At 39.0% G+C, this 13088-nt stretch overlaps 1 protein-coding gene across 8 annotated transcripts in view; it reads right to left on the reverse strand.

The window, feature by feature from the left end:
* Positions 1 to 640: 640 nt before the first annotated feature.
* Positions 641 to 13088, reverse strand: part of LOC129697234 (intersectin-2-like) — a 160445-nt gene continuing 147997 nt past the window's right edge. For 7 of the 8 annotated variants that reach the window (XM_055635583.1, XM_055635580.1, XM_055635581.1 and 4 more), the window contains 4 exons: positions 11489 to 11571; positions 7709 to 7792; positions 6145 to 6318; positions 641 to 5123 (listed from right to left, as the gene is read on the reverse strand). In XM_055635583.1, coding sequence (XP_055491558.1) covers positions 4966 to 5123; positions 6145 to 6318; positions 7709 to 7792; positions 11489 to 11571 — 499 coding nt within the window. In that variant the 3' untranslated portion in view covers positions 641 to 4965. The remainder of the gene's footprint in view (positions 5124 to 6144; positions 6319 to 7708; positions 7793 to 11488; positions 11572 to 13088) is intronic. The other variant, XR_008723475.1, reaches the window with a different exon arrangement.

Consider the following 13088-nt stretch of genomic DNA (forward strand, 5'->3'; position numbering starts at 1 on the left):
GGATTTCTGGCACATCACAACCAGAACCCGCAGCTGCGCCTGCACAGTTGGGGGCTATGGGTCAGTGGTGGAATATTGCCTTGGGGAAAGGGCCCAACGGGTCCGCACCTGGTCTAGTATCATACAAAAATAGCGCAACTAAACCGAGATATTTCCTAATTGTGTGATAGCCTGTCTAATTTATTTACTACAAACTCTTTTGATTCTGCTATCTGACCACCTTTTGACATTTCAAAATTACTATTTCATTACCCGAAAGCAAAGAAGTGTCACTTAGTGTAAAGTCAAAGTAAATGGATTGTCAAACTGACACCTTCATAATTCAAACCACTTGGCAAGAAGCATACAGTTCAAATTATCTCCATGCCCTAAATAGTAATTGTTGCTCATTTTAAATCCTTAAGTTGTCGGTGGAAGATGAATGGATATTTGCTCATGGAATCACTGGAGTCTTTAATGTACATCTGAACAAATGAAATAAATATTCGTTATTTGAAACAACAGCATACACACTCTGCACTCATACACCAACTTTGGTTGTTTAAGTCCTGGAGTCGTACTTGGACCGATCATCCTCTGATTTGAAGATGAACATGTTTTATTTCAATGATTTCCAGTAATTAAAATTCAGACCAGTCACTAATTTAAACGTCAATTTTATTGACATCAAAGATTTATTAAATTGCAAACTATACAAAGATATTTAATCTACAAAATATCAAGCAACTGATACCACAGTAGTGCAAAGAGATTCTCTACAGCAGACTGCATAGGAAGGGCAGTGGCATAAAATCACAGTAATTAAAAAAAAGTTTACATGATTCAAAAAAGCAAACAACAATTTACATGCCAAGACTTTAAATATTAAACTATAACTTCCAGTTTCAATCCCCTTTAACTGTTTTCAACAATAGTAACAGTTTGGCAGTGGTTTGACTGAATTATCAGAGGTTTAATACCCCTACAGTGTGTTTTTCAGAACCCTTATAACTATTGCTCTTAGGTAGGAAAAATATTTGGCAAAATAGACATTCCCTGTTCCCTCATTTATAATATACATTTTTGCTCTCAGGAAAACTAATTTACGCTGCAGACCTTGCAGCTGTTTTGAGTTTTTATACATTATACCTTAAAGATCAGTGATAAAAACAATGACAATTAAAGACATAGCATTGTGACAAATTCTGACAGTCAATGCCAATATCTTAGCAGCTTGGTCAACTGTACAATGATTGCTCTCAAGAAAATTTTGGAAAGGGTATAGGGAGGGAAACATCAGCAGTATATCATAGCATTTACAAAGTCCGACAGTTCAACATTTTTTATTAAACTACTACTTTTAATCCTCGGATTGAATGGCATCAGCTAAAATAGTAATCAGCTAACATCCAAATCACCGCAGCTCATAGGAAAACGTTCACATATTGCAAGTCAGCTATTACTGACGAGTGACTTCCCATTGAATAAACCAATTTGTGATATTCAATGGGAAAACACACTCGTCAGTAATAGCTAATATTTGAACATTCAGTCCTAGGTCAGCCATTTAATGCATTACATGCTCGCTGCCTGGATATCTGATATCCAGATATCATATGGAAGAGTTATAATAGTAATGGGTTCCCATTATTAACTGCAAGAATTGTTTCACTGTTAAGAAAGGATTTTTAATTGTAAAGAAAGCAATGGAGTGATTATTGCAGGTTGAAGCCAGATGAAAGTACACAAGTTGCCAAAAGAATGAGGTAAAAAGGACAGAGCTTAAAATGGAACATCCCCCATTGTCGGGCTGGTAATCTCTGGATATAACGATTAGGATTGACCACAAACTGTAATTTGAGTGTGTGTAACAAAGTACTAGTTGTTCAACATCTCTGGCAAGTGACAGATAAAGAATCAGGAGGGATAAGATATTGAGTGAAAAGCAACACGTTTAGACTTCTAATCTGCTAGAAATGCATGTAAATATCCTAGTTAACTGGCATCTTTCCTAACCTCCTCCTCCACAGTAATTGATTATTTGCATGAGTTAATGTGATGTTTTGAACTAGATCGCACGACTCAAAAATACTTACAGGAATGGGAAGGAGAATGCATGAAGGATATTAGTTAAGCCTCAGTAATTACTCGGGTGAAACATCATTGGAAATTCTCAAACCCCTGGTGTAACTTCACTTGGTAAACAAGCAGAAAAGCTCCTTCTACCAATTTTGCATAAATTATCATGGATAAGGAAATATCTTCATGGATATTTAAGACACATCTGAGCTTGGATTTACCAGAAAACTTTTCATATGACACACTGTATCTAAAGTTCTGCTAATTATTCACTTGTTAAATAATATGTATTGCTTTGACCTTTCACATCTGGCCTCCCTTAATTGCCTCTCCTTAACTGACCTTAAATGGAATCTGAACTGAAAATAAAGCAGTAATACTAAAATAACACTAGGGATTTCAGTGGTTCAGTTATCCATGTTCATAGAGATATTTTTTACTAGGGATCCAAAAAAATAGAAAATAAATATTTCATTTGACCTTCATATGTACATCAATGGCTGCTTCTGTAAACCAAATGAGGTGATGCTTTCACTTCCACTGAAGCTGAGAGTGATGACATTTCTCTGCTATGTTTGATCAACAGTATTAATAACCATAACATAATACAAATGATGTGCCTCACTAATTCATTTGGATAGAGATAGAATAAGCCTTACATGTCAAGAACGATCAGTGTTGTGTTTCTTATTTGGACTTTTAGTTTATTTGGAATTGTGCCTTGCATTGTAAAATAGGAACTCCACATCCCTTGAGCCAAATGGTTTCTCATATTATTAACTGAAGCAGTTAATGCATGCTCAGGTTCGAATTATTGTATGACTTATTGCACACACAAATCACCATATCGCGCATTTCCACTAAACCTACCTACACCAAACAATCTTCCAAGGCTAAGGGACACCAATTAGGAATTTTACAGTGGTGTAAATTGGAGAATGAAACTAGTTATATTCTTGTATGACTAACACCACATTCATAGTACAGTAATGCTAGCATGCTTTCTCAAAGGACAATACCTGCACCATTATAAAGTTAATAGCTTTTTAAATATAAAATAAAATACAAATAGGACACCCAAAATTGTAAAAACAAGTTCAAGACAAGTTTGTAACGCAGGAATGAAGAATAATGAACAATCAAACAGGCTACTGGTTATCTGCAGGTGCATAAAGAGCAGTACTCCACTATCGCCAATGCTGCTTTATGTTTGTAAAAAAAATTAAGAACAAAATCAATTGAAATTCAATGATTTTTGGGATACCACAATATTAATTTCCAGTATGAAAGATATTGTAAATTATTCCATTTGGCACATGAATACAGTCATGTGCCAAATGGAATTCTGTCTGAAAATGAAAATGGAATTGGTCAATCAGCAACTGAGAGAGTGGAACTAAATAGTTCCAACCATACAAACTATAAATCTGCTTTTCCAAATCATTCTCAATGTGCCAGACATTTCCAACACTTTTGTCTCAATTTTTGCATTTCCATTAATTGTTGTTTTAGCATTACCACATCAAGGTAATTTGCTGTAGCTCGGACTCTCAATATGATTTTTCAAGTAAATATAGAAGAAAAAAATGGAACCACAAAATTATTTCTGCCTCACCCTTTCTTTCTAATTCTCTCACTTAACTGCACATGTTTTCTGGTAATGTCCCACCAGTTGATTGATGGACAGTACATATGAAATACACATCTTAAAGACTTAATTAGGAACTTAAATATGTAAATATAAACAAATCTTAATAAAGTAGCAGGCACCTGAGAAACTTGTCATCAAATTTAGTCTTACCTAATAAAGTATATTACTTTACAAAATCTGGTTTCAAGGTAACACCACTAAATGTGAAAATATTTTCATTATTTAGTTTAAAGTTCTACTGAATGGAGCAAAATCATTGGTATAGCTTGTGTGCTTCCAGAGATAACGAAATACATTAATGAATGATTGACTACAAAAAAGAAAACAAAAAATCAGAAAAGATCTGTTAACTTCTACAAGCCCCCTGAACGCAATGAGAAATGTTATATTACATACTGACATTTTTGTCTAAACCAGTGCCAGAGTAAAGACTTCTTAATGTGCTGCTTTTCTCATATACAGGAAGTACATCTGGGATTGAATTTATTGCATATGACAAAAAAAAGTCAACAAAACCTATTGATCCTATTCAGTAGCTGGGCCCTGCCACAGATTTTTAGCTCTCATAAAGAGTTTACGTTTCCAGCAAATATCTTGAGCAAATGTTCTGTGTGCCAATCCTAAACCTTGATGAATTATGCCGTTTTTTTTCACTCCAGTGATTCACTTGAAAATATAGTTACAGTTAAGTCAAATTTTAGCCTGGAATTCAATTCCATTTAACACCATCTCCAACATGTACATTTTCAGCAATTATAAAGGAGATTTCAAAACAATTCAAAAGATGCATACTGTCAATTTTACACGAGTTAGAATAGGTGAATAGCTTCTTAATGATTTGAATAATGGATATTCTTCATTTTTAAAGACGTTAAAGTGTTTGTGTTGTTAACCTTAACAGTTCTCGGCAGGAAGTATGATTCTCCACAACGAGAGGATAATAATCTGTCTCCCTCTCTGCCCAATCTGCTGGAATTTACATTAACTGGTTCCTAATTAATTTCTGGTGAAACATTTTTGCTACGAGGAAAAAACAGACATAGAATGGAAAACGAAAGAGCCAATAATTTCAATCGCAGTAACAAAACTGGCACCTAATTGGCTATGAATATTGAGTATCACAGTGTATTTTGGTTGAGGTTTCATTTGTTAGACTTTATCGGGAATTCCAGGAAGGAATATTTCCAATTTTGTCATCCATTGAACGATTTTACTCACTGAGCATTCAAATTTCACAAAGTTCTGAAGCGTGAACTTCAAAGCAACGTCTTCTGTTCATACAATTGAAGATCAAGACGCACCCATACTTCCCCTGTCGGCACTTCATGCAGAAGAAGGCGTTTTGTAGTTGGCCCTTTGCCTTCCTGCTCCTTTTTGATTGTTGCCACTGGAACCTCTGTCCGACCAAGGAAATCTGTCCAAACATTATATATTAATGTTGATGTGAAGAAGTCACTTAATTCTATCCTGACTATTTCCTTGACAATAGTCAAGAGCCACTAGCGATACCAGACTATCCACCACCATGAAAAGACACAGAGAGCTGGAAATCTCAGCGGGTCAGGCAGCTTTGATTCTTCATACTGAATCTGAAGGGTCCCAACCTGGTGTGCGTGGCTAAAATCCAGAATCTATTTTGTGAGCTGTGTGGAAGTTTCTAAATTGTTGCGTAACAATTTGTCAAGAACGTTTCCTGATGTCCATACATTTAATGCATATCAGTAAAGAGTCAGTAGCAGTGGTTTAAAATAAAGATAAGTAATTTCATAAGACCCTAAAATACCTTGTTAAATCTCAATATTTTACTTCACTGAAACTGTATCTAAGTTTATCATACCTAATGTCATGGTTCTGTTAACACGAGTGCCAGAACTTCATAACCCATGTTGCTGTCTTTAACCGGTGGACTGGAAATGTTAATTTATTGGGAAGATAGACACAAAAAGCTGGAGTAACTCAGCTTTGTGTCAATCTGACCCACTGAGTTTCTCCAACCATTTGTATCTATCTTTGGTGTAAACCAGAATCTGCAGTTCCTTCCTATTCATTAATTGGGATTGGTAAAAAAAAATAATGAAAAACCACATAATGTTGTGGTTTTGAAAACTAGGTAATGCAAGTTCATAAATGTGTGCAAACCTGCGTTTAAAATTTGTGAACAATTATATCTTTTTACCATTGCATCATAAGAGGCATATTTAAATGTACTTATCAAGGGACCAGAAAAAACATATTCTTTACAATGTTCACTCTACTTATACAACTAATATTTCGACAGAATATTTTTATCTTTGCTGGGTAATCACTGAATCATTAAAAGTTATGTTCACTAAGACTAGTGACAACCCATTTATTATCATCATTTCTTGCATGGTATGTGGTCTACCAATCTTAGTTGAGGAAAAAAAATAAATGGTTATTACTTGAACTCTTACCATCAGGTGAAAACTGATCTCTTTCAAAGACTGTGATACACAATACATCCTGGTAAAGGTCCTTGATAAAAAACTGGCAGTTAAAGTTCCACTTTGGGTTCAGTGTGTCTGACAGAGTTCTGGTTGTGTAACATTGGGATCCCATGGTGACTTCACAGTAAGGATTACTCTTTCCTGGTAGTGACATGAATCAGACAAAAACTTTTAAGTGAGCACCTTCATCAAACATTCACAATACTTTAAAAAATGAACATTCCCTGATTCACCAAGAGGTCTCCCTTTATTGATAGGAAAACTTTTCTATTGGATCATTGTTTCAGTAGCGTGTATGTGTGTACAATCTTGCGTGTTAAATTTACTGAGAAAAGCTGATTAGGAAAAGCACAAAGCCTGCCACTTGACATGAAAGCTTCAGAAAGAAAATTAGGAATAAGGCTGAATTTTTGTGATGTACCTTTTAAAACTCTTAAAATATCACTTTTTGTTTGGGCCAAAGCAATTATTATTTTTTTAGTAACTCTGTTGTCATTTACATCGATGTTTCATGGTCTTTCCGTGATCTGCCTCTTCTACACAGAATTGCTCGCTGATGTTACATGGTTCAATGGCACACAATTAGTGATAGGCCATGTTGCATCCATCTGTTGGCCCATATCACTATCTTGGAACCCATCCAAGATCATTATTCCTAAAGGTAGTTATTAAAATTCTTCCAGTTTTTGTACGTGTTACAATTCCAATAGAGCAGTTGATTGTACTATGATTCTAGTGTTTTTACCACACAGTAACAATTAAAATAATGAAATTATCCCTCAGTGACTTGAAGTGCAAAACATTAGCTTTTGTGGCCTGAGGACAAAGATCCTTCTACACTTGAGTTTCACATTTCCAGTGGAGTTGCACTGGTTTGGGTGTTAATGCATTTTGATCACAAGGGGAACACTTTTGGTAGAACTGCTGCCTCACAGCACCAAGGACCGAGGATTGATCCTGACCTCCAGTGCTGTTCGTGTGGAATTTACACATTTTCCTGTGGCACCAGTCTCCTCCCACATTGCAAAGACATGTACTTTGGCTGGTTAAAGCGGCCACTATAAATTGCCTTGCATGTGTGTGAGTGAGTGGTAAAGAGTGGAGGAGGGTGATGCAGGAGGGGGAAGTTGATGAGAATGTGGGGAAAATAGGTTGGGAGAGAGTGAATTAGTGGGGGAATGGAAATACTCTGAAAGCCAGCATAGACTCGATGGGCAGACTAGGGTTCTATGTTGTAAGTTAATATGGCACGCAAGTTTTAACATGATGCGTCTGCTTCTAGTTCAATGGTAAAAGCTCTTCACGGCCTCAAATTAAACACAATTGACACCGAGCAAGTTCCTAACAAATTAGATTTGATTACATTGCAAATTATAAGCACACTGAATCATGGACTAAGATTCAAATCAAAAACAAACTAAATTTAAACACACAACTTCATAAATTTAAATAATTTTCCTCATTAGCTGAAAGCAGTTTAAATGCTATCTGAGTTGAGCCCAAATAATTATTGATTTTTCCAATCATTTACCATTTGCCCTGCAGGGTTTCAGTTCTGTTGCCTCAATAATGCTCACCAAAAGTCGTCCTATTCCACTCGTCTTCTGTGAGCGCGCTGCAGGTGAAAAATAACAAGGTTTGTCAGAAGTGTTTGGCTTGTACACAAAGCTGAGATGGTAGGATAAAGATGAACACATAATGCTGGAGAACCTCAGCGGGACAGGCAGCATCTCTGGAGAGAAGGAATGGGTGACGTTTCGACCCAAAATGTCACCCATTCCTTCTCTCCAGCGATGCTGCCTGTCCCACTGAGTTACTCCAACATTTTGTGTCTATCTTCGATTTAAACCAGCATCTGCAGTTCTTTCCTATATAGGATGAAGATGAATATCCATCTGCTGTCCAGCTATTCATTCCTACAGATTATAAAGTAATCACTGTCTCGTGATTCACTACATGGAAATTAATCCCAGCCAGGCAGCAGACTGTGATCCAAATTAATACAAACTCTCTCACTAAGGAGGAAAATTGAAGCACAAGGCATTTGACCAGGTTGGATCATTCTGTCCGGAGTCATTGCTCCACTTGCTCACACTCATCCAATCCAGACGTGCAAGGCTGATCTTGCTAACCCTTTACAGCTGTTTCAGTGTAACTGGGCCTCAGATGGCGAAGTCCCGATCTAGGAGCACCTTAACACACTTTGACAGATGGCAACGCAGGGGGTAGAGTTTTGCCAATCGTGAAAGCTGTCGACAAACTTTTAATTTAAAAGCTATTAAAAATTGAAATAGAACAGTACAGTGCAAGACAGGTGTCTTCGACCCACAATGTCTGTGATGAACATGATGGTGACCATCTCTTATTTACCTGCATATAATCCATATTTCTCCATTCCTGGATATTCCAGTGCCTATTCAAAAGTCTTTTAAATGCCACTATCGTATCTGTATCAACCATCTCTCCCGACAGCCTTTCCAGGCCCTCACCACCTTCGGTGTAAAGAAACTTGCCCCATATATCTCCTATAAACCTTGCCCTCTCACATAAAGACTACTGACCAACATCTACTACAAACCCACTGACTCCCATGGCAACCTGTACTACACTTCTTCCCACTCTGCTTCCTGTAAGGACTATATCCCCAACTCCAAATTCCTCCATCTATGCTGCATCTGCACCCAGGATGAGGTATTCCAGACCAGGGCATCGTAGATGTCCTCATTCTTTAGCGAACGGTACTTAAAGCACACGGTATTGGGGGTTCAGTATTGATGTGGATAGAGAACTGGCTGGCAAACAGGAAGCAAAGAGTAGGAGTAAACGGGTCCTTTTCACAATGGCAGGCAGTGACTAGTGGGGTACCGCAAGGCTCAGTGCTGGGACCCCAGCTATTTACAATATATATTAATGATCTGGATGAGGGAATTGAAGGCAACATCTCCAAGTTTGCAGATGACACTAAGCTGGGGGGCAGTGTTAGCTGTGAGGGGGATGCTAGGAGACTGCAAGGTGACTTGGATATAGGCTGGGTGAGTGGGCAAATGTTTGGCATATGCAGTATAATGTGGGTAAATGTGAGGTTATCCATATTGGTGGTAAAAACTGGAAAGCAGACTATCATCTAAATGGTGGCTGATTAGGAAAAGGGGAGATGCAACGAAACCTGGGTGTCATGGTACACCAGTCATTGAAAGTAGGCATGCAGGTGCAGCAGGCAGTGAAGAAAGCAAATGGTATGTTAGCTTTCATAGCAAAAGGATTTGAGTATAGGAGCAGGGAGGTTCTACTGCAGTTGTACAGGGTCTTGGTGAGACCACACCTGGAGTATTGCGTACAGTTTTGGTCTCCAAATCTGAGGAAGGACATTATTGCCATAGAGGGAGTGCAGAGAAGGTTCACCAGACTGATTCCTAGGATGTCAGGACTTTCATATGAAGAAAGACTGGATAGACTCGGCTTATACTCGCTAGAATTTAGGAGATTGAGAGGGGATCTTATAGAAACTTACAAAATTCTTAAGGGGTTGGACAGGCTAGATGCAAGAAGATTGTTCCCGATGTTGGGGAAGTCCAGGACAAGGGGTCACAGCCTAAGGATAAGGGGGAAATCCTTTAAGACCGAGATGAGAAAAACATTTTTCACACAGAGTGGTGAATCTCTGGAACTCTCTGCCACAGAGGGTAGTTGAGGCCAGTTCATTGGCTATATTTAAGAGGGAGTTAGATGTGGCCCTTGTGGCTAAAGGGATCAGGGGGTATGGAGAGAAGGCAGGTACGGGATACTGAGTTGGATGATCAGCTATGATCATATTGAATGGCGGTGCAGGCTCGAAGGGCCGAATGGCCTACTCCTGCACCTATTTTCTATGTATCTATGAGCGGGGGTTCCCCTCTTCTATTATAGATGAGGCTCTCACCAGGGTCTCCTCTATATCCCGCAGCTCCGCTCTCACTACCCATCCCCCTACTCATAACAAAGACAGAATCCCACTTGTCCTCACCTTCCACCCCATCAGCCGTCACATACAACATGTAATCCTCCGACATTTTCGCCACCTCCAACGGGATCCCACCACTGGCCACATCTTCCCATCTACTCCCCTTTCTGCTTTCCGCAGAGATCGTTCCCTCCGTAACTCCCTCATCAATTCGTCCCTTCCCACCCAAACCACACCCTCCCCGGGTACTTTCTCTAGCAACCGCAGGAAATGCTATACTTGTCGCTTTACCTCCTCCCTCGACTCCATCAAAGGACCCAAGCCGTCTTTCCAGGTGAGGCAGAGGTTCACCTGCACCTCCTCCAACCTCATCTACTGCATCTGCTGTTCCAGGTGTCAACGTCTCTACATCGGTGTGACCAAGCACAGGCTCGGCGATCGCTTCGTCCAACATCTCCAGTCAGTTCGCATTAACCAACCTGATCTCCTGGTGGCTCAGCACTTCAACTCCCGCTCCCATTCCGAACCTGGCCTTTCTGTCCTGAGCCTCCTCCATTGCCAGAGTGAGGCCCAGTGCAAATTGGCGGAACAGCACCTCATATTTCGCTTGGGTAGTTTACACCCCAGCGGTATGAACATTGACTTCTCCAATTTCAGATAGTCCTCGCTTTCTCCCTCCTTCCCCTCCCCTTCCCAGCTCTCCCACAAGCCTACTGTCTCTGCCTCTTCCTTTCCCCCCCCCCCCACCCCGACATCAATCTGAAGAAGGGTCTCGACCCGAAACATCGTCTATTATTCCTTCTCTCCATAGATGCTGCCTCACCCACTGAGTTTCTCCAGCATTTTTGTCTACCTACCATACAGCTATATCTTTTTGTATTTGATTTTTCCATCATGGAAAAAAGGTTCTGACTGTCTACCCTATCTATGCCTCTGATAATTTTATATCCTTCTATCAGGTCTTCTGCAACCTCTGGCGTTCCAGTGCAAACAATCTAAGTCTGTCCAACCGCTCCCTGTAGCTAATACCTCCTAGTCCAGGCATCATTCTGGGACGGTGTGTTCTTACTTGAGGAGTGAAATTAATGACAGAAAGATATGAAAGGGAAAGCAGACTAAATGAAGTAAAAAACTTTTTTTTTTAAATTGAGAACAAGGAACTATAGATGCTGATTTACAAAACAAATAAGTGCCAGAGTGGGTCAGGCAGCATCTCTGGAGGACATGGATAGGTGATGTTTTGGGTTGGAACCTTTCTTTAGAAGGAGGATCCAAGCTGTCTCTGACACTGCGTGACCTGAGTTACTCGAGCACTTTGTGGTTTATTCGTATGTTTTTATACATGTACACATAAACACATACTATTTATACCTTGATAAGCTTTTTCACGTTTTCCTTTCTCCGTCTCGAGAAACTGTTCAGAAGTTGCTTTAATCTTTTGAACCCAGGCAGTTCTGCAAAGGAGTGAAAGACAACTCATCAAAACTCGGGGGAGAAGGGGGAAAACTGGACAAACATATTCATGCATTCACAATAATTAGCCACGTTTTTTTTTTTACCATTTCAGAAACAAAATTGACATTAAGTTCCAGAAGGATCCACCTTCAAACTTCTTGGAAATATCTCAAAGTAGTTCACATTCACAAAATAGTTTAAAGAGTAAACTATTTTTGTTATATTGGCAAATATACACTGCTTTGCATATAGTCATAGAGCACACGATTAATTGATCTACTTGGGTAATATTGGTTGATAGGTGAATATAGGGAGACCAAATTCTGAGGTAGAAAGGAATCAGAGGAAATAACCATTACAGTACTGCATGAATAGACAGGGCTTGAGCCAATCCGGTCCTTCAGCTAATGGTAAGCAAACAACATAAATCTATTCAAATCCCAGTTGAATTAAAAAAAATCACTTTGATAATGATAAATAGTTTTTTCTTATGTATAAAATTAAATAGAATCCTTGGTACCAAAAGCTATACAACACAAACCTTATCACTATAGACAAAATCCAAATATCTTCTCGCAGAGTTGATACATTTTTCCTTAAATGGAAATGTCAAAGACTAGAGAGCACAGCTTTAAGGTGAAAGGGGCAAAGTTTAAAGAAAATGTGCAGGGCAGATTTTTTCATGCAGAAGTTGGTGGTGCGAGGGATGGCAGTGGATGCCAATACAATATTATTATTTAAGAGGCTTTTAGATGGGCACATGGATATGCAGGGAATGGAAAAATATGGATCATGTGTGGGTAGATGAGATTAGTTAAACTTGGCATCAAGTTCAGCACATACATTGTGGCCGAATGGCCTGTTCCTGTGCTCTATGTGGTATGTTTATTCAAGTCAATACATGAATGTAACCAGCCAGGATTAATAAAATAATAAAAGTGACTACATGCATTTTCAGTTATTATTCATTTACATGTTCCATTAATCATAATAACAAGAGAGCAAAAAATAAAAACACAAATTTTGTTTTATTTCAATCCATCATCACTTAGAGAAGTGCAAGGAATTAAATTAGGCCGTCTCCATGCACACAATGTCCTCGAGTCCAAGGCAACAATCCACAAAAAGACAAAACACAAGTGAATGGCAACCCCAAAAAACAGGTTGGGTCATGCAAGAGCAAGAATCAGGTTACAGTTTCCTAGTCCCCTGGAGTGCTACACAACAAATTGAGAACTTGTGTAGGAAGGAACTGCAGATGTGGTTTAAACCAAAGATCTTATAGCGGAGCAAGATAGGCTACTCCTGCTAAATACAATGGGCTGACGTGTAGTACGCTATGGAGGGGATCCTGGGCAATTTTCCCCACCCATTTTAGTAACCTGAGCCTACCTGACCCGACCCGACTCGCAGTGTAATCAATGTTGCGGGGCAACAGTTTGTGTGGGTTAGATTCATAAATCTGTCAGTTCATTCTTCTTGTCAAGAATAAAATTTGACTCTGGTAATTGTCTTT

Source organism: Leucoraja erinacea, chromosome 5, assembly GCF_028641065.1.
Source record: "Leucoraja erinacea ecotype New England chromosome 5, Leri_hhj_1, whole genome shotgun sequence".
Classification (NCBI taxonomy): domain Eukaryota; kingdom Metazoa; phylum Chordata; class Chondrichthyes; order Rajiformes; family Rajidae; genus Leucoraja; species Leucoraja erinaceus.